This window comes from Sceloporus occidentalis, unplaced genomic scaffold (genome assembly GCF_023333645.1).
Source record: "Sceloporus occidentalis isolate IW3139 unplaced genomic scaffold, rSceOcc1.0.p SCAF_31, whole genome shotgun sequence".
NCBI classification, from domain to species: Eukaryota; Metazoa; Chordata; class Lepidosauria; order Squamata; family Phrynosomatidae; genus Sceloporus; species Sceloporus occidentalis.
Window position 1 is genome coordinate 5,641,289 of NW_028317011.1, and position 23,891 is coordinate 5,665,179.

Genomic DNA, 23,891 nt, shown 5'->3' on the forward strand with positions numbered 1-23,891 from the left:
AATCCGTAGCTTTTAAGATAACTTTCATAAGTGTAGATCTCTAAGTACAGTAATTACAATGACTGCACCATTTTGTTTTATGCTATTTATTATGCGTGTTAATGGTTATTTTCATTTGGTTCATTGAAATCTAAAAAGCAAGTCTGCGTTATAGAATGCAATGCATATAAAATTATATAATTGTGAAGCATAATTACTGCACATAGAATTGCACATTACACTGGATTCATCTGCTAAATACAAATAGGACTATTTGTTACGTTTAAAGTAGGTTCAACTAGACTAAAAGAAAAAAATCTGATTGCAGATAACTAATTAGAAAATGCAATGTTTTGATTGTTATGCCCCAGAGTAATTTCATTCTAAACACTGGGGGTGATTTTATTAATGGAATTTTGGGCCTTTAGACATATATTTGTTGAGTATCTAATACCACCACTTCTAATGGTGGTTCATGTTGTTCTTTCTTTTTATTTTTCCACAAAAACACAACAAATGTTTATACATGAGATGAGAAGATACAACTGTGACTTTTGTGACTTTATTCCTAAAAAAACATAGATACAGTAGTAACCAAAACAACTACATTATATGTTGAATAAAAATTGTAGTATGTTAGGTCCAAAACCTATTTTAATCTGAAGGTCTGTAGCCATTTTGAATTAGCTACTTTAAACAGATATTTAAACATAGATTTACAAATTTCTTATAGCAAATATTCGCTATATTGGTAGCTATCCTTTGCAGATAACACAAAATACTGCAGCTACTTAATCTCCTGAGGAGCTCCATCCACTGATGCGAATGAGCCAAGAAGACTCATTAATATTCATTTCTGAAGTGTTGCTGCAATTAATGAAAGACACCGTGACCTTTTCAAAGATATTTTCCCCTCACATTCCTTGTTATTGCCAAGTTGGGGGAAAAGTTGGAGGACGAGAAGTAATCATTAATTTCCGTATACAGCAGTCGGTGTGTAAATGAACATGACACTTACCCAATAATTACAATGAAGCTCAGGAAGCATTAACAGTGCTCTTTAAGACAATGTAAGAATCATCAGTAATGCTGCTGTGTGTTAATAACCACATAAAATACATCATTAAACATGGTTAAACTTTACAGAAGTGTAATTAGCAATATTAATTTTCTTCAGCCAAGCATTGCCATACATACAACTGACACTGATCTTCTGTGGGGGGTTTTGTTGTTTTTCCCTGTTTTTATGGTGTTACAATAACATAAGTATATTGTGTGTATTGTGGTTTTGCAATTATCATACAACATTTTACATGACTGAGGTAGAGCCAATGCTGGCACCCTTTTCTCCGCGCCTTTAAATAATGAGACCACACCAGTTATAATAACTTTATTCACAGAGCCCCATCTTATAACCCCACACTGTGACACTCAATATTTCACTTAATCTAAACATCATATAATCAAACTGTAAGCATAATTATGAAAAAATGCAAATCAACATACCATTATTCACATAGTCAACCTGCTTAAAATGAGTTGGCAACTGAGCCAACTAATTGCACTTTTAACCAACACATAGGCATACCAATTATATTCCTGTTGTGACTATTGGCATCCCATTGCCTGTAGCACATAACAATCAACCAGAATCACAAGGGTACCAGCCCAGATAGTGCCCTGCCCTAAAGCCAGAAGCTTGTGTACTACGTATTATACCATCCTTACTACTATTGAACCATGCCACCATAACTAACCGACAAAGTAATACTAAAACCCAAGCCATAAAAGAGGAGGGTGAGATGTGCAGCCACCAGCACACTGGGGGAAAATCCCTTATTGGTTCCTTCGTATTTGTCTAATGGCTGTTCCCAAGGGCCACACCACGACGTTTTGTTGTAATCTGCATGATGATGGACAGCATCCAAGAAACAGGGAGGGCTGCCTGGCGTCATCCTCAGTCATGCGGCCATTCTTTCTTAGTGTCAACATTATCAACATTTTAATGTACTTTAGAATATATCTGCACCAAATTAAGTTTTGTTTGGAAAAAGCTAAGTGAATTGACAATGTCATCCTAAAAAAGTAAGCTCAATGGAATAATTATTAAGGTTTCCAAAGAAGTTAACTACAAAAATTCTACATGAAATACAAATCCAAGATTTTTTCTTATAATGGCTTGAAACCCTGCTTTGTTCATATTCTGACTGTAAGTTGTGGTTGACAGTATTGTGTGTAGTCATCTAATAAACTGTTAATGAGTCATCTTTAAAACGAATATTGTTTTGTAAAACTACATGAATGTGATGTAGAAGAAAGAAATTCTGTGATAATGTGACAACAGATAATATTTTTCAATACTCTAATAATATATACTTACATACATTAATGGTTTGAATCCGTTATTCCTCTGATAAGCCCTAGTACTGGTTAATGCTGGATAATGTGTTTGTTCCCTAGAGTAATGATCAGACAGTTTATTTGATATACAGCTGATTGCAGGCCTAGGCTTTCTGTTCTCTTTTTAATACCATGTTTTCACTGTTTTATGGCATTATAATTTGCTGTGTCTGATTTTGAATTAATACAGCCGCTGTTAAATTTCTTAACAAATTGACTTTAAAGGAGCAGTATGCTGTAATTTTACTTCTATAAAGATGTGTCAAACAATGGTTTCTAACCACCAATTTCCATGCATAATCTTACAACATGGTGCTTTCTGATGGGGTTCTCTTCAGCATAAACAGAAAGGTTTTAAATTAAGCTGAATAAAAAAGCTACAATTTTTTAGAGCTAATGAGTGTGAGCGGCACTCAAGCTTATTTGTATGAACTGTGTTTTTTATACAAATGCATTTTATAATTGTTAGCTCTTAGTATTAGACTCAGGATCTTTTTTTTAGCTGGTTGGTTCTCAGCTTGGACAGCCTGGCTCATCATGCCATATTAACCAAACATATCGATTACCCTGTGTGTGTAGGATTGCATATGATATGTAAGTGCTCTTTTAATGCTCTATAGCACAAATATTTGTGGATTTCACTTTCAATATATTTGTTGATAATATTGATAAAGTTGATAAATATTGATAAAGTTGATAAAGTCAATATTGATTTTCTTCATTAGAAAACACTGAATACAATCTATGGGAGACATGACAAGGAACAGCCCCTTACTTTATGTAATAAAGTATAATTATTTATTAGGACCTATTTAAATGTAGGCACACAAAGATAGACTACGTATTATACCATCCTTACTACTATTGAACCATGCCACCATAACTGTGTATTGGAGGGACAGATTGTAATAATTCTGCTTTATCTTGCCAAAAACAGATTTTAGCACATTATGGTATAATGGTAGCAAACGGTTCCATGCTTATAATTTGTAAGGATGACCAAAGTCTTCTCCTGGCCCTGTTCCCTTTCTGTTCGCAGCTTATTTACACATGTCGTACCTTCTTCTACTAACAATAATAAGAACCCCCCTTCTACTAACAATAATGCAGATAACAACCTGATGTACAAACCAGTACTTTCATAATATGCTTTGTTCTGTGGATTGATTAAGAAAGAAACAATTTCCACAGATTGAACTGTTATTGTATTTAATACACACACCGCGTTTACCTGCTTACCAGTTAATAATCTAATTTAATTGCGCTTCATTCCCAGTGAGAATAACTAGACAGAATCTATTGTATGTGTCATAAACAAATGTCTAAATGAGGTATGTGTCTTGTGCCTATCAAACACAATAGGGATTGATTATTCTGGTTTAGCCTTGATTAGCAGCAGATAACAGAATAACGACGTGTGAATTTATGAAAATATTTTTGGACTAACTTAAAAAACGGAGCAGTGCTGGAAGGTATGAACCCCTCTCCATATGTTTAGATTACGCCATAGCGATAGTGTAGTCAAAGTGTATGAGTTTATTCAACAGAAAATCTTTCATTAAAAAGTACTGGGGAACTAATGGTTGAAGGCTGAGAGGGCATTTATAATCACGGGCTTTGTAACTATGCATAAAAGTGCCCGCAACTACTTGTAGCTATAAATGATTTCTTGAAGACAATGTCACATTTCTTTTGAATTTGCATAAAATAGTTCTAAAAAATGTGATTGTGATCTTTTCTTGGTGTTGGGTTGACCCCATTTTATATGGTTGGCTGTGTGTTTGTCTGTTTCAGAGAACATGATAAAGTATACTGGGAGCCCAGACAGCCTTCGTTCTCGTACTCCTATGATAACGCCAGATCTTGAGAGTGGACTAAAGGTGTGGCATTTAGTGAAAAACCATGAACATGGGGACCAAAAAGAAGGAGACAGGGGAAGTAAAATGGTATCTGAGATCTACTTAACAAGACTCCTTGCAACCAAAGTAAGTAAAATACATACATATAAAATTGAATTAAAAAACACACAATATCGTAAAGGTCTATGACAAAAATTTACGTTCTATGTTTAGAGACCGTGAATTTTACTAGAAATAATTTTAATAAAAAGTACTGCAAATGTGATCAGCAATTATATAGTATGCTTTCTCTCATTTAGATGTTTATTTTAAAACAAACAAAAACATTTGCTGGAATTGCATGGGTTTTAAATTCTTTAATTAAAGAAGGTAAAAAAATAATTAAAACGGTATGGAATGGGGAGTTCAGATTTCCATTGCCATATCCTGCAGAAAATTATTAATAGCTGAAAATTGCCTGATTTTGTTTCTATTAACACATATCCGTTAGACTCTTAGCATCACAGAAATATTATTCATGTTGTAGTTACACCTTTGAAATGCAGACGTTCTTTTTACCCAGCAAGTGTTGACAAAACACTAAAATATAACCAGTTCAAGACTTTAAATGGGCAAAACAATGGAGGTATGTTCGGTATCCATGTTGATTACGAAGTAGTGACAAATGCAGCTGCTGACAGGGTTAGATATTCCATAAAACATTATATGTGGCTCAGGAGAGCAGTCAGAAAACCAAAACTCTTCTAATAGAAAATTCATTGACTATCTCCGCAAGAATTCATTCATGGAGAATGATTGTTTGACGGGTTTATAACTTACATCTGTTGACTTCCTATTTCTTCAATGCCGGAGACTTCATTTCAACCACACCCCTCAAATTATTTTATCTCTGTCACTTGCACAGGATTTAAATTTGCTGACATACTTCAAAGGAGGTAGTAGCTTCGCCAACATTTTATTACTTTTTTTAATCTAAAGTTCTCTTGCAATGTAGCTGAATTTTAAAAAGTAAGTCATATTGCATAACCAGTTTGCGGAGTAAACAGTGTCAGAGTCTTTTTTTCATAATTGTTAGCTCTTGGTATCAGACTCAGGATCTTTTTTAGTTGATTTGCTCTCAACTTGGACAGCCTGGCTCATCATGCCATATTAACCAAACATATCGATTACCCCGTGGAGGGGGATTAAGCTGAGTAATAACATTTTCACTTAACATGATATCCCTAGTTACATATGGCTAGGACAAAATTATTTTCAGCTGTCATAACTTCACTGGGAGATTGGGTTTATACACAAAACCCCACGTTTAGTTATCCAGCTGTGTCCTTGAAACCCTCAAAGAAGGGTATACATCTTGACTCAAATTAATTAATGAATTCAGGTAGTTTTTCAAGGGAATTTTCCTGAAGCTCAGTGTTTCTCCTTGCTTTGGTGATAGAAAAAAAATACATTAAAACATAGAACAATAGAGAGGTATATGAACATGAAATTAAATATATAAAAAAAAGTGATTATAGTGGTTTGACCATCATAGCATTCAACAGAATGGTCATGCTGACTGGATTATTTTGTTAGGTGACTAAATTCCAAATATTGCCCCAGAACCACTAATACAAAACCATGTTATATCATGACATTTAGAACATATTTTATCCTCATTCATTCTCATACTGGCCAGGCAGTTAATGCTTTTCAAGTTACTGTTTCCTTAAAAAAAGTAAATTCAACCTAAGAAGCTGCAGAGAACAGATATTTCCTTACAATTTACTTGAAGGTATGCAAAAGGGATTCACAAGATGCAGGTGTTTGAGTTTTGCAAGACATGGGAACATGAATATTCTAGCTCTCAAACAGCATCCAGATTTGATTAAATTTGTTCCGTAGCTGTTCTCAGAAATCAATTTATTTTATGAGGATGTAAATTATTTAACATTTTATTTAGTAGTACCTTTATTTTTAATTCCTATAATTCATATATTTATATGGTGTATTTGTGTGTGTATATATATATATATACATGCTGTTGTTCACAAATTGTTTTCAAAGACAAGTGCACATTTGAACATAGCACATGTTATTCAACAATGCCATTATCATTGTGCTAGAAGTGATCTTATTACTCAAGCCTAACATTGGTAGTAATACATATTGCGGTAAATGCCGGACAGTTTTAGTGTCTTATTACTGTTGCATTTACCAATGTCTGTCATAATGATCCATAACAAGCAGCCTAAAGACAACCTGTTACGTTTGAGATATTTGGTTTTTTTTTTGTGGCAGTGAACACATTATTATTATTATTACTATTATTACTATTATTATTATTCATGTCAATTGCTGTAGATTGCATTGCACCATTATATATTACCTATTAGGAACTACTTCAGTCATCTGATCTGAGCTTGCCTATTTCCTTTTCACTTCTAACATGTAAGCCACTAAGATCAATTTATTAACATTAAATGGGGGAAATTAGTGAGGGTTAATAATCATACAAACAGGTACCTCCAGGCTCAAATTGTGATAGACATTTAAATTGTATGATTAGTTACTTATAATTCCCACAAGCCTTATAATAGATACTGGTGTCCAGGTACTTTACTTACAAATGATGCCAAAGTTAATCGTCCAAGTACACCAAGAGTTTGGCAAAGTGACAGGTCTGATTACTCATGCAGTGGCCCTTTGATGCATGATGATGGCCTTGAATGTTCTCTGAGTCGTGAGGGAGCACTTGTAACAGGGCGATCTTATGTCATTGGGAAGACTAGATGGGACAAATGTTTATCTGCTGACACTTTCTATGTTTCTATTGCAGGGCACTTTACAGAAGTTTGTGGATGACCTGTTTGAGACAATTTTTAGTACAGCACACCGCGGTAGTGCACTTCCACTTGCTATCAAGTACATGTTTGACTTTCTGGACGAGCAAGCGGACAAACATAACATCCACGATCCTCATGTCCGACACACTTGGAAGAGTAACTGGTAAGTAGGACGTGTAGGCATAGTTAAATAATACCTAAATGCTGGCTGAGTTGTTGTTGCTCAAAGAACTAGCTTACTTACAAAGTACCTTAATATGTATTCTTCATTGGTGGGATATTTTATCATATACACATATTTAATGTACAGGGAGCATACAGTTTTATAGCATTTTGATGCTATAGGCTTTTTACCTAATAGCAAGACTTAACTTTTTTTTTTCTTGCTTTACATTTTTAAGTCACCATTTAAACCAGGAGGTATCCCTTGAATAATACAATCCACTGTCATTCAATTATTATGGCCATTATAATGCTACATTATCAATTCAGAGAACCTGAAGAAGGTATTATCGTCTCCTAAAAAAAAATGCATCTCATTGTTTCTTCTTGCAATGTTTTGAATAGTTTTATGAATATTTAGAATTTTATGAAGTATACAGCCAGAATTTTTAGCAATTCATAATTGACTCGTAACATCTCATAACATCTCATGTGATTGCATGTTAAAAATATGTTTTATAAACATATCTAAAATACACTCACAAGGGTAGTGGCATAATATTATATGAAATCCAAACAAGCATGTAAAAGCAGAAAACAACTTTTATGTAGCCCCCAGCTGGGGCTCTCACCCTCCTCTAATTATGGCTGTGGTGTCTCTGGATGGTATGTGCAGTGTAGCTCCAATATTAGAACATAACATGACAATGAAAAGCAGTGCTAAGACAATCCGAGATGAATACCTGTAGCCCCAAAGCAGCAACCAAATATCTCCACATCAGCCAAATGGGTTGCGTTTGACATAGCCAGGGAATAAATGATGGAATATATCAAGTGCTATGTCTGCCTTCCTCAGGGACTATTAACTAACCAAATGATACAATTAGAATATTCTGCCTGATATTGGAGCTGCATGACCACTACACATACCATCCAGGGACACCACAGCCATACATAGAAGCTGTTTTCTACTTTTACTTGCTTATTTGCATTTTATATATTTAAAATAGCATTTCACTTGTGGGTGTATTTAAAATATGTTTATTAAACATTATATTTTTACTTGATATGCTGCACTGTTTGTATATATATTTTTTTTATATGCCTTTTTGATATATACTTCTGTGGGGTATCTCGGAAGAACCCTTGAGGCTGACCCTTTTGGATAGTAATCCAAAACAGGGGGGGTATTGTCTGGATTGTTTTCTATTGTTTTTCTGTATTTATATAATATTTTGGTTCTATACAAATGTACGCTTTCTAAATACGACAATTATTTTAGCAATCTCCCTGTCTAATTGCGCACCTGCTGTAACTGTCACATACTACTTTCTTCTTGTTTTAAAATAGAAGTAAATCCTCTTTGAGCTTACTTGAGCCCTAAATGAGTGGGTTCCAAAGAAGGATACTGCTTAATTATAACCTGTTTTGGTGTAGCCTTTTTATTTTTATAAGTGCAGACAATGATTTAGATATAATCTACAGTAATGCCATAATTGATACAATATTAATTATTGGGTACTGTCACATAGAGACACAGTTTCAGACTTGACTGGAAAATGAAAAGTATTTACCTCTGTAAATAAAGTTTCAATGAACCCAGTATGGCAATCTCATTTATGATGAGGTCTATAAAATGTTATTACTTTAATCTGATTGCAAGGAGATCATTTCTTAATTTCCTCCACCCCTCCCCTTTCTGCCCCTTTAAATAAACCCCCTGCTCATTTAGCCTGAGTGGCTGCAATCATCTTGAGATTAAAAGTGCTGATAATGCTAATAATATGCTAATGGTTCATTAGTCAGGCACTTATTGGTGCCCAGGCTATGAGCATGTCACAGTTATGTGCAGATCTAGTTTCTATGTCACAGAGGGGAGGAAGAATCTCACAGTCCCCTTATTCTTCTGTGCGCTAAACACAATCATGACCTCTTTTACTAATTGCTAATTACTACTAAACATTACCATACTAACGTAAAGTTGTCTGGTTAGATCAGTTGCAGAGTTCAAAGTATGATTGCAACTCAAAATGTGTAATATTTATTAGCAGCCATGCAAAATGTTGAGTTAGGATGGTATTGTGTTGACTACGAATGGCCTCTAATATACAGTATGATTTAGTGGTTACATGTCATATCGGATAACATTTAAAGTTAAAACAGAGATATACAGAACAAGGGACTCAAGGAAAACGTGTAGGATTGTTATTTAACTGTCATATTAAGATAATGGCGCATCTAACCAATCATGATTATAGATATGTTGTATAGATTAGACTGAAAACTATCCTTTTTCAGGAATTTACTATTTCTCAGATAAATCAAACTCAAACCAATATGGCATACTCGAGACAAACAAAGAGGTTTATATTGTGGCTGGTACTATAAGTTTTGTTCGCTACCACTGGAGGTATAGTTAGAATCTTAATGATAAGGCTTTTTTCTTAAGTAATTGTTATTGTAGCATTGAATTGAGCAAATTCAATACTTTGTGATGAAAATCCCCTTCCTCTATTTGTATTTTTTTATTTAAACATCAAATCAATGTTTATGCTCTTTTGTATTTTTAGTACACTCTAAAATTAAAATATGTTACCTGGAGCAAAGACTGTATAGAAAATGAGCTTTTTTGAGACATGAATAACCAGAGTATTTTCCTGTATTCCTAGTGTGACCTAGTCTGTGAGCTATGAGTACGTCTTAACACTACTGCCTTTGTGCCTTTTGACAGCTTGCCTTTGAGATTCTGGGTTAACGTTATCAAAAATCCCCAGTTTGTCTTTGACATCCACAAGAATAGCATTACAGATGCCTGTCTTTCTGTGGTGGCTCAAACATTCATGGACTCATGTTCAACATCAGAGCACCGTTTGGGAAAAGATTCTCCTTCCAACAAACTTCTTTATGCCAAGGATATCCCCAGTTATAAAAACTGGGTAGAACGGTAAGTTATTGATTAAATTAGAATACATGATATTGTTTATTTAAATCGAATACATATATTCATAGTATGTTTTGAAACTTGTCAATATATTACATTGCATTTTGTTTATATGGCACTAGCAGATTCTGTAGTGCTAATAGGGAGAGTAAAAATTAAAAATAACATTAAAATTAACAACTTTAACAAACATTAAGACAAAATGGTACAAAAGGAGAAAATGGCCCTTTTTCTGGGGTGCTTAAAATCTGTTATGGGGCCCTCCATGAACACTGGATTTACTAGGTCATTGATGTTTCCTTATGCGCAATGCCAGTCAGCAGCTGCAAAGGCAAATGTATAAAACGGGGCAAGTCAATGGTAAGACCTCACCTTTAATATGCGGTACAATTCTGGGCACCAGTCTTTAAAAAGGACATTATAGAACAAGAAAAAGTGAAAAGGAGGGCTAGAAAATGAATAAGGGGATTGGAAGACCTTAGTTATGAAGAGAGAGACTAAAAAGGTTGCATTTATATACACCAGAAAAACAGCTTGTTAGAGGGTCTATTATAATGTTGTATAAATATGTGCAGGGCCAATATAAAAAGCTCTCCAGTGACCTGTTAATTAATAGACATCTACAAAGAACAAGAGGTCATCCTCTGAGACTGGAACAGCTAATATTTCATAGACAATAAAGCAAGAGATTCCCAACAGTAAGGACAATAAACGTATGGAATTCACTACCAACAGAGGTGGTGCTATTAAACACAATAGATGCCTTCAAAAGGGTCTGGATTTTTATTTTGGAAAGCATAACATACAGGGCTATAAATAGTAGAATAATAAAGGATAGGTGCCACTTGATGGGCATAGTTGTTTACAACCTAAATTACTATGTTGATATGTTGTTGATGACAAACCTTTTTAAGGAGAAAATATTAATACGTCAAAATGAGGCCAAATACTACATTTCAGTAATTATTTATTGGCATTGAACAATAATACTGCTTATGTTCCTAATGCCACTTTTACTTATAGTTTTAATTTACGATGAGCGCCAGCTTTAAAGTAGTGAAATTACTAAAACAAGGATTGTCAATTTTGTAATAACCAAAACTGTAAGGCTAGTATGTTAGGGTGTAAGGTTACTGAAAATAGTTTGTCTGTTTAATGGATCCAGTGTATCAGTTTGGAAGCAATTCATACAAGCTTTTATGCTCAAGGGCCAATGCACATAGAACAACTTAGATTATGCCTCATGCACAGATGTGGCAAACTACTGGAGTGATGCAGCGTTAGTTATCCACCTTGCCTTAAGTCCCCAATCCATTTGTTAATGCAGGCTGCATCCACTAAAGTGTTTAGCAGATTCTGTTAACACACTCCAGTGGGTGCACTGCTATTCTTTACATCCTTAAGTTGCTATAAATTGGTCCCTTGGTGATATTTGAAAGGTACCCAGTAGCCAAACAGAAGAATTCTGTACAACACACTGTTTTAGAGAACCAAGAAATCACAGTACATCGAAGCCAGAAAGAAAATATTGTTCTTACTGATGTAAGATCCACCTTCAAATGAAAGTAAAGGAGCAGTGAGCTCCTTTCCCCTGGATACAAATAAAGCTTATGACAGGGGCTTGGTAGGCGGAAAGGAATGGTCGCATGGTTAGTGGAATAATTCACCTTGCAGAGCGAGAACCAAAAAGTGCATATGAAGGCACTTCTTTGCATAGTTGAAATATCCTTAGTTTTTGGCCTTTATTAAAGCAAAACTTGAGTGAAAAATAGAAATCCCTAAAACATACACAATACTCTCTCCTCTAGCAAACAAATGGTTACTTGTGACTTTGGTATTAAGGTGGTATTAAAAAGGTTGGTAGACCTAACTACATGTAGTTCGAGTTCGTAAATTAATAGGCTTAATCCTATTTGGTAGTAGCAAAATTAGCTTTTTTTGAGCCTAGTAAATTAACCTTTTCTTTATATTATCCTTTTAGATGAACTAATTAAAAGGGGAAATTATAATTCCTTTCCCTCAGAGTTTTTTTTTTTTTTTGGACTAGTGCTTACCTTGGTTGAATTGCTGTTTTTTTGATCAAGTTATTAAACCAGGACATATCTGGTGTTGGCAATAGTACAAGAAACTCCTTGTCTATAACCAGCAAAACAAAATTGTTCATTTTCTTTACCGTCAAATCTACTAACCTGTGCTCCAAATATATAGTACAACGACTGTCCCAAAGCCCAAAGGTTGGGTGTCACATATGACTAATTGGTCGTTCTTTAGATAATTACTAATATAATTATCCTCACTCAATCAGACTGTTAGTTTTTATTATATAACATGTCAACGTCCAATTTTTATAGCTCCCGACATGTCTCGAAACTCACCAGGTGCCACTGCGATGTTTATAGGACACCTGTCAGCTATTTTAGTCTATCAGAGTTTTGCTCCTAATTATAAAATCATGCATCATGTTATAAACTTCTTTGCTGAACGGGATGTCAGTATGAAGAAATTAAATATGTAAATGATTGAGTCTAATTAACTAGTTGACAGCAGTGCACAGATGTGGATGGCAATGACTGATTGCCTTTCTCATCCTATGTCCGCTCAAACTGGAATTACACAAGGGATGAAGGACATGCAGAATGCAAGAACCCATAATGACTAAGAAGAAGTGTTGCACTGTTAGTGCACTGCAATATAGATGTGGTGTCATTATTCCCTTTATTGAATATGTTTCTGTAATAGCATTTTCAGAATTCGGGAGCATGCAAATTAGCCTTTAGCTATTGGAGTTCGACATCTCTTGCCCATGCTCTGTAAAACTCTAGTCCATGGGAGCTAAACACCTTTTGAAATGGGTGGTAGCCAATCACAAGTAAATCTGAACACTGATGTTTTGCTAGTATACATGTGATTGGCTGAGATTGCAATTTGCATGCAAAATACATTGAATTTGCATGCAAAAAGCAAAATGGACTCCATCATAAATTAAAAATAATGAGTGCATTAACTTGTAGATGGATTTTTTTCTCGCTACCTGCCCTTTTGCACCTTGTGGAAATGACAGCCATACTTCATAATAGGTAGCTCTTACAATAACTCTTACTCTAAAGCACTGTTACTCACTGACCATTAAAATGTCTATAAAATAATATTTATATTTCTAGAAAAGAATGGCCATTCTCAAAAGGGTTGAATATACAAATTTTGTTTTTACCTGATCTCCCAGAGGTTCCATACTGTATTAATCTATATGCTAATATTTCCTTTTCTTTTTCAGGTACTATTCTGACATTGCCAAAATGCCAGCTATAAGTGACCAAGACATGAATGCTTATTTGGCAGAGCAATCTCGTATGCACATGAATGAGTTTAACACAATGAGTGCACTCTCTGAGATTTACTCATATGTTGGGAAATATAGTGAAGAGGTGAGATTCCTTATAACCATATATCCTTCTTCTGGTTGTAATTTATATTCATGTTCAGAGCTGATGTTGGCCATTATTCCCCATTGGTACCATATTTATTATTTTTTTGTATTTTATATCCATAACCTGGCTCCTAAAACCATCAAGTATCTCCTAACTCTCCATATATTTGGCTCCAGTGTCAGTAAAACTAGTTATTTTACTATATATATATATATATATATATATATATATATATATATATATATATATATATATATATAATACTTTTTTCATGTAGCTCCTAAATATTTCTATGTGGCTCTGTCTACAAACGTTTTTCATTCCCCATGTTTTGCTCAGATCACTTTTTGGGAGTAGTGTGCATTTATAGCAACTTTTGGTTCTGGGGCTATATGGGTTACAAATCCTTTTTTTAAAATAGAAATACTATGTCCCCAAAGCTTTCTCATTAATGAAAATAACCCCATTCTGTACTGTTTATTATATTTGAAATAATGAGCGTTGCGATTACACTTCATACTGGCCAGCAAATTAATGGGAATTATGTTCAATTGTGTCTGAGTTTTCCATAATGCAGTGTGCTACTTGAGAAGACTATATAATGTTTACTAATTCTAATCTGTATTGCCACATTGCTCTGGTGATAAATGGCAGCCAGTGTTTTTCATTGTATATATTTTAATTGAGTTTTCCAACTGTGAAGTAGCTTTGTCATACCTAACTGTGGCAAAAGGTGTATATTTTTATTCAAACAAGTAATTATATGATATAATGTATAGTTTTGGCTCCTCTGGCTGCTACAGAGTCAGAGTAAAACTAATATAAAATACTTTTTTCCATGTCAAATGTATCAAAAGCACCAGAGCCTGGTCAAGCTGAAGTTTAGGATCATATGCACATGTTTATTAACACTAAGACTGCAGAAACTTATACTTATATCATTAATGTATGCGGTGTATTGGTTTTACTTTTTTCCATGCAGCTCAGTCTGTAATAGTAGTAACACTTTTGCCAAGTGCCTGATGGATCTAATTCTTCACATATGGCATCTTATTTTCATCGGAAAGAAAATGGCTATATTTAGAAGGACTATCTGAACCAATCTTTCTTTACTGCAAAGTATTCTGGGTTTTTATTTTACAGTTAAGGGTGGAAGCTTATAAAGAACATTAGTTAATTGATGCAAGGGTGTAGGATTACTCAATAGCCAGAACTAATGACCATAATAAGAAGCATTCTCGTCTTCTGGTCTTATCCAACTTTAACCACTGAACTGGAGAAGGTGAAGTGAAAGAACATTGTAAAGTGTGTTACTAGTATATAATATATTTGGAATCTTATCCAACTCTAACCACTCAACTGGAGAAGGTGAAGTGAAAGAGCACTGTAAATTGTGGGCATTACTGGTATATTATGCATTTGAAATTTGGAGAAAGAGACACAATTTGCTAAGTAATGCCAACTCTGTGATGAGCAAAGCGTGTGAGACTGACACAAAACATCTGGGGAGTCAAAACAATATCAACAGAAAAATTAACAAAACATATGGACCCTGTTCAGAAGTATGTTTCATTGATACATAGTAATACGACGACATGCTAAAAATAACGCATATTGAATCATTTATGATAATGGCTCTCTGAATACACAATCATTTATATGGCGTACTCATTTCTTGTACAAGCGGCAAAGTCAAACCTAGCTGGAGAGTTCTAATCCCAAAGCGTTAATGGTTTTTTCCCTGCTTTATGGCAGGATACATCTCATTGCACAGCACAACTCATTGTGCTAACCATCTCAAATCTAGCAGGAAATTCTTCATTCTAATTAAAATTGTACTTAATTATTGGCTGAGGGAAATTAATTGGCTCCTTCAGCACAGTGATACCACTTTGCCAGCTCAGCCGCAGAGAGGAGCAGTAAAAAAAAAAAAAAAAAAAAAAAAGAGAATGCAGTATTTTGGAGGTGACCCTTTTATTTTGAAAGGGTCAAATTCGTGTGATTTTTGCTTATGTCAATTAGGGCACCTATACCTTAGTGAAGTAATTTGGTTGACTGTTGGTGTACATCAGTAGTGTCTCTCTAGGATCTATGACAGGATTTGTATAATTGGTAAGAATAACAGCTAAATTGCATAGAAATATATAATTTGATGGCAGATAAGAACCAATCAGCCCATCTAGTCTGCCTATTTTTCCTGATGTAGGGCTAAAATCTTAATCAGTCCTAGGTCTTGTTTTAGATTCAGATTAGCTTTAAACCTATCCCATGCAAGATTAAAATCTGTCAGTGTCACTGTATTAGCCTCAACCATTGCTGATGCAGACAACTGTTAGGATTCTGTAATATGTAAAACAACAAAAGAAAGTAAGTTTGCAAGATAAATACCCTTTTCGATATTTACGCATAGATTGAGATAGGAGATTCTGGTTTTCTCCTGGCTAACTGTAGTATAGCATCTACTAGTGATAGATGGCTGTTTCCATTCCTGTGATTGCATGATTGAGCCCCATACTGCTAAAAGACACGTTTTCTGCAGGCCTGGATCACATTATGGGCCAAAATGCCTTAATTTCACTCATACAATTTTTTTTCTATACTGGACCAGTCTGATTGAATATTTTTATGATTGCCTATTATAAAGAGTTATTATTTGAAGAGTCTCAAGTTGAACTTATTCAAAGAGTTCATTGGTATATTTATGTAGAGTATATTGATAATGAGTTACATAAAATCGCATAAAACCATATGAATTTGCCTGTTATCTGTCTTTAAAACCATTCCTCATTGAAAGCTTTTTTTTTGAGAAATAATTGCAAATTTAAGCTAAACCTCTCTCCCCAAGACTCATGTTTTATATTTCACCAAAATCAGGAATCTGCACACACTCCCCACAGGAACTCAGGTGCTTAGCTGTGCCAGGAAGGGCCAGCTCCCCAGTAAATCAAAAGAGAAAAAGGCTCCAGGCACTCAAGGGTTCCATAGGCAGATTTATTGACGGAGAAGGACAACAACGTTTCGACCTCACGATGAGGTCTTTATCAAGTGATCCTTCAATAAATCTGCCTATGGAACCCTTGAGTGCCTTGAGCCTTTTTCTATCATGTTTTATATTTAACCCTATGGGAGCCCCAGGAATAAGCAATGTTCATTTACATAGTACAAAATGCAAAGCAATTCTAACCATTCACCGATTTATAAAATGCTCAGTGCATAGTTTTAAATATTCATGAGTGAATTTCAAATCATTGCTACGTTTTTGCAGTTGGCAATTCTAATTATATCAGTAATAACCATTATGATGTCTTTTAAGAAATCTAATTAAAAATAACACTACAAATAATATCTATTTTTTCTTGGCAGACTTATGTTTTGTAAAAGATACAATGACCACATGATCCGAGTGACAGTCTTAATAACATAGGCCAGTTCTTAATGTCATTTGATGTCTTAGACAGAAAAAAATGTTCACAAAGGCAATGAAAGCCACATATGGTGGGAATTATAGTGTAGTTAAAATGAATCTATGTAAAACACAAATCACGTAATTAAACAGAACTGGTGAGCTTGTAAGGCAAATATTTATTTGTACAATCTTTACAAATATATCACAGTTCAATGGAATATGCTTTTCATTCATGAAGTACCGTATTGGCTCGGATATAGGCCACACCAGAATATAGGCCGCACCCTAAAAGTTTGGTGCTTTTTTAAAGAAAAAGTTTTGTAATAGATATGCTGCCACTCTGTCCCCCCCCCACCCCCGAGATATGCTGCCACTCTGTCCCCCACCCCCGAGATATGCTGCCACTCTGTCCCCCCAGATATGCTGCCACTCTGTCCCCCCAGATATGCTGCCACTCTGCCCCCCCGATATGCTGCCACTCTGCCCCCCCGATATGCTGCCACTCTGTCCCCCCTGAGATATGCTGTCACTCTGCCCCCCCGAGATATGCTGCCACTCTGTCCTCCCCCTCGAGATATGCTGCCACTCTGCCCCCCCTCCGACTTACCAGAGCAGACTCCCGGGTGTCTTGCGGGGCCGGAGGGGGACACCTACACAATACGCGTATACAACTCCCGGTGCCGGCACTCAGCGGAAGTGCCGGCACCGAAAGTTGTATACGCGTATTGCGTAGATGTCCCCCGCCGGGGGTCTGCTTTGGTAAGTCTTGGGGGCAGAGGTAAAATGCATCGTGCGGACGTTTACCGGCTGCGGCGATGCGCATAAACAACCTACGCTGCCGGCACGTCTGCACGATGTGCTTTAACAATCTCCCTTGCTGGGACTCCCCTCGTGGAAAGTGCCGGCAGGGGAGGCTGTCTGAGCCTATCAGAGAGTAGGATGCAGGTCCCCTGCACCGCTGCGGGGGATCTGTATCCTAACTCTGCTGCCTGCCCGGCGCCCGGAACTGCATGTCCCGGGCGTCGGGCGCTAGACCCCGAATATAGGCCGCACCCCCACTTTAAAGACTTAAAGTGGGGGGAAAAAGTGCGCCCTATATTCAGGCCAATACGGTATTTATTTTGTAACATATTCATCAATGCTTCTAAATATTCTTAGGCATTTGTAACTATCTTTTCACTTTGCTTTGTGTTTCAGAAGCATTGAAAAGCCTGGGCATAGGGTGGGTGAATAACTTAAAATATTTACACCTAGTAATAATTTAACTTGCATTTGATTACATTACCAATTTCGCAGTTTACCAATTTGGGGTTAATAAATGAGAGAACACAATGCACTGTAAAGAAGGGCTAATAAAAAATGGCAATAGGATCATCACTTAGAAGAATGAGACCTACCAATATGATTTACGTTATCTCAAAAGTAAGGTTATAAATACTGATAAATAATAACTTTTATTTTTGGCATGTTAAATTGATTAAGAAAAACATGCAAAGTATGTAACGTTTTTGATTTACGGACCTTCAGGAGCTGGGCTTGAAACATATAATCTCATATAAGGGTTATTTAATGCAAAAAAATATACGGAAAATGTATGATTTTTATGGACGTTATATCTGTTAAGGTGTGAAACCTTACAAATGCTTTTCTGTTTACTTTTTCTAGATTTTAACAGCTCTGGATCAAGATGACCAGGCAGGAAAACAAAAACTTGCCTACAAACTAGAACAAGTCATTGCCCTGATGAGTATAGACAGCTGAAAAATGTCCTTCCAGGTTACCCTGGAAGGGATAAACCAAGCCGTGCCTCAGTCGAGATCGTCATATTTACCAAGTGCAAGTTTTCATTGGCTGGATGCAGGGTCTTCTGTTCTGCTTCCTTTTCTTCTGTGAACCCCATGGATACATTAGAATGTCCAGTGGATTAAAGGAGAACATTCAGTGAGGCTGACTTTGGAATACAAAGACATTCTGGTTAAGACCTTTTCTTATACATAAACATTTAAATAATCAGTATCGGTATGGGAAACTAGAAAGTCTTATCTGCTGTGCTGCTTGTAATGTCTTTCCTTGCCATGACTTGGTATGGATGGAACACAAACCCAGTATTAATGTATTGTAACTATTGACGGAAAAAGGAACCCACAAACCTTCTTTGGCAGAACAAGAAAATTTCAATATCCTGAAATATGACTTTTAATCCGTCCTTAATGGAAAGGAGTTCATTAATGTTCTGCATGAAAAAAAAAACATATACATTTCCTTACTCAATCTCTCAGAGGCAGTTGGAAGTACAATATTTTAATTTGATTTATTTTTCTATTAATTTTTTTCTTTTTTTTTTCTTTCCCTTGGAAATTTTGACACTGATATATTTAGTAGTGTGTCTTGTTCTCCGTGAGTTATATTAACGTCTGTTTTCTTGTTCATACAAAGCTATTAGATAACTGAAAAATATAGAGGTTATCTAAAGAAATAACATCCAACAATGATTGGGTTTCAAGTAAATATTAAGTATTTATTTAGGTTAGCCTTTCAGAATCTATTTGCTCAGTTGATTACAACTGTTTACTAAATGGCTTCATGTGATCTAGAACAAGCTCTTTATTTATGCAGAATGCTTTGATCATAAATTTGGATTTAAATCCACTACTTTTTGATCCTGTAATTGTAGGGTCGTGGGTATAGGGATGCCTAGAATTTCTGATATTATTGGAATAGATACTTTACCCTGTTCATTTTTGATACAGACAGAAAAAAATTTAATTCGCTGTATAAACTTTGATTTTGCACATAAAGTACAATTTTGTTTTGGATATATTCTGGAGAGTTTAAAAAATACAACAGAAAAGCAAATCATTTTGTGGCCAAATTGGGTTTGGAAATCCCTATTAGCTTTATTAAAGCAATTTTAAAAGGATTACATATGTTCTAAATGCTCGAAGCATATAAGTCCATAACGTGTTTTTGTAACTGCCATATGGAATAAGGAGCACAAAAAACAATCAAGCAAAAAAGAAAAGTCTCAGCACAATTTTTATCCTGCATTACGGATGGGGGATTATCTTTTTTTGAGAACAAACTGGCATGGGTGACTAAGAGTTAATCTTTTTTAAAATTCTAATATTTTAAATGGTCAACTGTATTCTGGGGACAAAAATAAAACGTGAAAATCTTCTATAATTTTAAGCATCTAGCAGTATGGAAATTATGATTTTACTAATTAGAAAAAAGGCTTCTAATTTGATTTTGTTATAAGGGATAATTGCCCTTTTTTGGTAGGAAAAAATATCTGTAAAACATTTTTGTGTTTAAAAACACTTGGCACAAGTTAGGAAACACTATATAACAAACACAGGGCCATATTTTTTTGGTTTGTTTTGTTCCTTTTTTTAGGATACTATTATGCGTTTGTTTTTTCTCCAGAGCATTTAAAACCCTACGCACCTTATTTGAACATTTTGTATCATTTCCTTAAAAAAAGATAATGGTTTTTGAACCGTGAACATTAGTTAAAACATTTTTTCTTCTGGCTACTAATAAACAATAAAAATACTCAAAGAACTGCAGTAAATCAAAATGGTTGTAGTGAAATGCAGGTGACCAGCTTCAGACAACACATGACATGTGCAGAAGAAGACAATAATGCTCTGTCAGAATTTTGTTTATGGTTTTGTATGTTACATTTTTCCCAAAACCTTTCCCAGAACTTAACTTCCCCAAATCTGGAGCGCAAAAAAAAACCAAAAACACAAAAACAAAGAAAAAATGTAAATGAAAAATATATAAAATAAAAAACTACATATATCAAATTCTCATATCTGTGTGAACCACTGTGAGCTTCAAAGCCGCCTGTCTGACTTTTTTTCCCCCGTAACTCTTCTCTTTGCCTTGAAATATGCCAGAATTGTGCTGTGAATGTGTAGGGGTTCTTCCCTTGGAGTTCCAGAGGTATACCTTGGCTTTTAGTTAATAATTATTGAAAATAGCGCATGTTAAATCCAAGAGAATCTAAAGCCTTGCTGATGACGTGGATGTGGTTTTCATTTATTCATTTTTTCTTTCCTACTTTTTGTGTTTCTTTTAATTTTTTTTTTAATTTTATCTGCCTGAAAACATTGACATGAGTGATTTGTCATGTGACTATAATCTATGTTAAGGTGGAAACTTTATCAAACACTGTCATATGGAATGACTTGTTGGTAGGAAATACTGTTTCATGGGTCTTGTTCCCTAAATTAATTGTATAGACTGGCTATGCCAATACAGTTACAACTACAGTTACAAAGGTTGAGGTCCCGGATATAAATTGCAATCTAAACAATTCAAATAAGAGCATTTGTTCTCTGGAACCTTTGAAAAGTCTTTATTCCATTGTTGTATCCCCACCATTAGGGACCATTGAAACCTATTGTACAAAAAAAAGGTATATACCAATCTTCTTCAACTGGGAAAATATTTTAGAAAACAAAACTCACCAAATGGGTTTATCTAGCAACGTTTATCAGAATAATTTAGCTTGCAATGAATGCAAACATATAAAGTTCTAATTTTAGCAATCTATATGGATATACAAACATTAATATAAATTCATTCTCCAGTGGGTGGGGTGTCTGTACCCATCACAGCAGCTATAGAATTCCTTTATACATACCCTGTAGCTACCTACCCTTAAAAAACTGACTGCATAGGTACAAGAGAAGACATCTGTGTGGATATGTAGTGACATATATGCAGCTTCCTAAAGGTGATGAGTTTTTTAGGGTTTTTTTTTACCGCCAGAGTTATGGAAGAATATAGGTATCCCTAGCTCTAAATAGAATGCTAGAACATTTGGTGGACATTAATGCTGCATTAAAACTGAAGCACACCTTATAATTTTAACAGTACCATATGTTTTTATGCGTGAGGAACCATAGTAATAACTAGCACTTTCTACATCTGGAGCCTTTTGAGGTCCATCAGACTGTTCTTATTGTTCCTTAAACCTAATAAAAACACTAGTCTTCTTTAATCACTGTCTCCCATATACATGCAGATACCACTAAAATTATAAAAATATTAGTTAGGTGACCCAGATTGTATAAAAATCTCAAACAATTTCCATGTATTTTTATTATAACATATCATTGAAAGTTTGAAAATAATGATTAAAGGGGCGGCTATAAGGTAATTTTTATAACGATTGCTTGACAAGTGAATATAACACTGTTTATTTAAAGAAAATATATAGACATATACTGTATCAAACAAAAATGATTTTACCAATGAGTAGATTATAAATTCTAAAAAAAAATATGAAACCACTAATATTAGATAGTTATATGTTAGGATCTTTAAAAAAAATCCAGAGGACAGCTGCTGCAGTATGAATGCTTATTTGTTTTTCATGTGCCATATGCAAGACCACTTTAGTTAATAAAGGATTTATGGATAATGCTATAAAGGTATATTAAGAGCCTATGTAGCCAGGGCACTGGTGCCTTTCATAAAACCGTGGGCAAGCCCAGCATTTATAAATACCGGTGTATTAAGAAATTGCAGAGTATAATGTGCACTACTGTACCAGATTTATTTTCACACTAGCATGATATCCCCTTGAAATGCTGGAAGGAGATGTATATATAATGAAGAGGAACTTGAAATAATTTTATTGTTGTGACCTCGTGCTTGCACATGTCTAAGTTGTTTGCATACATAAGTAGTTAGAAACAGCGACGTATTTTGGCCTAGGTCCACTAGCCGCATAACGGGGGGCATATAGCCCTAGCATTCCAATGCTCCAGAGGCCGTTTGTAACTGGCCCATAAATATGCTGTGGAACACTGCACCTAGCCAGCACATCCTCCATAGTGAAATTACTTTGAGCTTTGCATACAGTGCATATGGATATGTCTCGTGTGCAGCATTATGGACAGGAGCCATAGAGGTAGGTGATAGGGGGTGGCTGGGGCACTGCCCTGGGTCAAGCATAGGACAAAAGCCCAGCCAATATACATAGATAGATAGATAGATAGATAGATAGATAGATAGATAGATAGATAGATAGATAGATACCAAATTATATCATGTAGGAGCACTCTCAGATTATAAGTACAATGCAGGTATGCAGTGGACCAGTGTTTCAGCTTGAAGACGGTTCTGTAATGGAATTACAAACTTTATCCACAATACTTGCATTGTTTCACAAGAAAAGCCATAATGAATTAATAGTATCATTTTATTTGATTTAAGTCAAACAAGTTAATCAGATTGTACCTAAGGATACATGTCATTTTATAGATTCTTAAATGTATGCTGAATTCAGCTTTCAGAATGTACATACTGCCAAAATATAAAAGTAATTGGATGAATTAAGCGTTTAAGTGTTAATAGAACAATTTATTAAATGGAAAGCAAAGATGTACATGACTAACATAACAAGGTAATTCACCAACCAGTTGGACATATGGACAGCTACCTAAACAGACTTCTTTGGTGTGGTGATTTTTTGGTGTGGTGATTTGTTCATTAATTGGCAAAGCCTAAATCAACTATGGAGTACGGTGAACATAGTAAAGTGGAAAAAAAAATACATTTGTGTGTCAGTCAAATTAGGACTTGTGTGGGGTAGTGTGTCTTTTGTAAATTAGAAAGTTAAATACCAGCATTCTAATTCCCAAAGGATGCACAACCAAATAGTTTTGGACTTTATGGTAGGATATACTGTTGGCTTTCTGTAATGTACCTAGTCCTTACAACTGTGTACAAAACTAGCAGGTCATGTGCTAACTTTATATTCTTTTATTATTTTTTAAGATACTGCTAGGATACTGCCAGGAAGAATGTTAGAGGTTCTTTTATTTATGTATCTTCCATCATATTAAAATTAATACGGTTCCTGAGCACACA

General features: G+C 35.1%; 1 protein-coding gene across 1 annotated transcript in view; it reads left to right on the plus strand.

Moving 5' to 3' along the window:
* LOC149298764 (plexin-A4-like) overlaps nucleotides 1-18,761 on the plus strand; it is a 286,899-nt gene extending 268,138 nt beyond the window's left edge. The window contains exons 27-31 of the mRNA XM_089487082.1: nucleotides 4,174-4,364; nucleotides 7,057-7,226; nucleotides 9,957-10,169; nucleotides 13,441-13,591; nucleotides 18,666-18,761. Coding sequence (XP_089343208.1) covers nucleotides 4,174-4,364; nucleotides 7,057-7,226; nucleotides 9,957-10,169; nucleotides 13,441-13,591; nucleotides 18,666-18,761 — 821 coding nt within the window. The remainder of the gene's footprint in view (nucleotides 1-4,173; nucleotides 4,365-7,056; nucleotides 7,227-9,956; nucleotides 10,170-13,440; nucleotides 13,592-18,665) is intronic.
* Nucleotides 18,762-23,891: the final 5,130 nt, after the last annotated feature.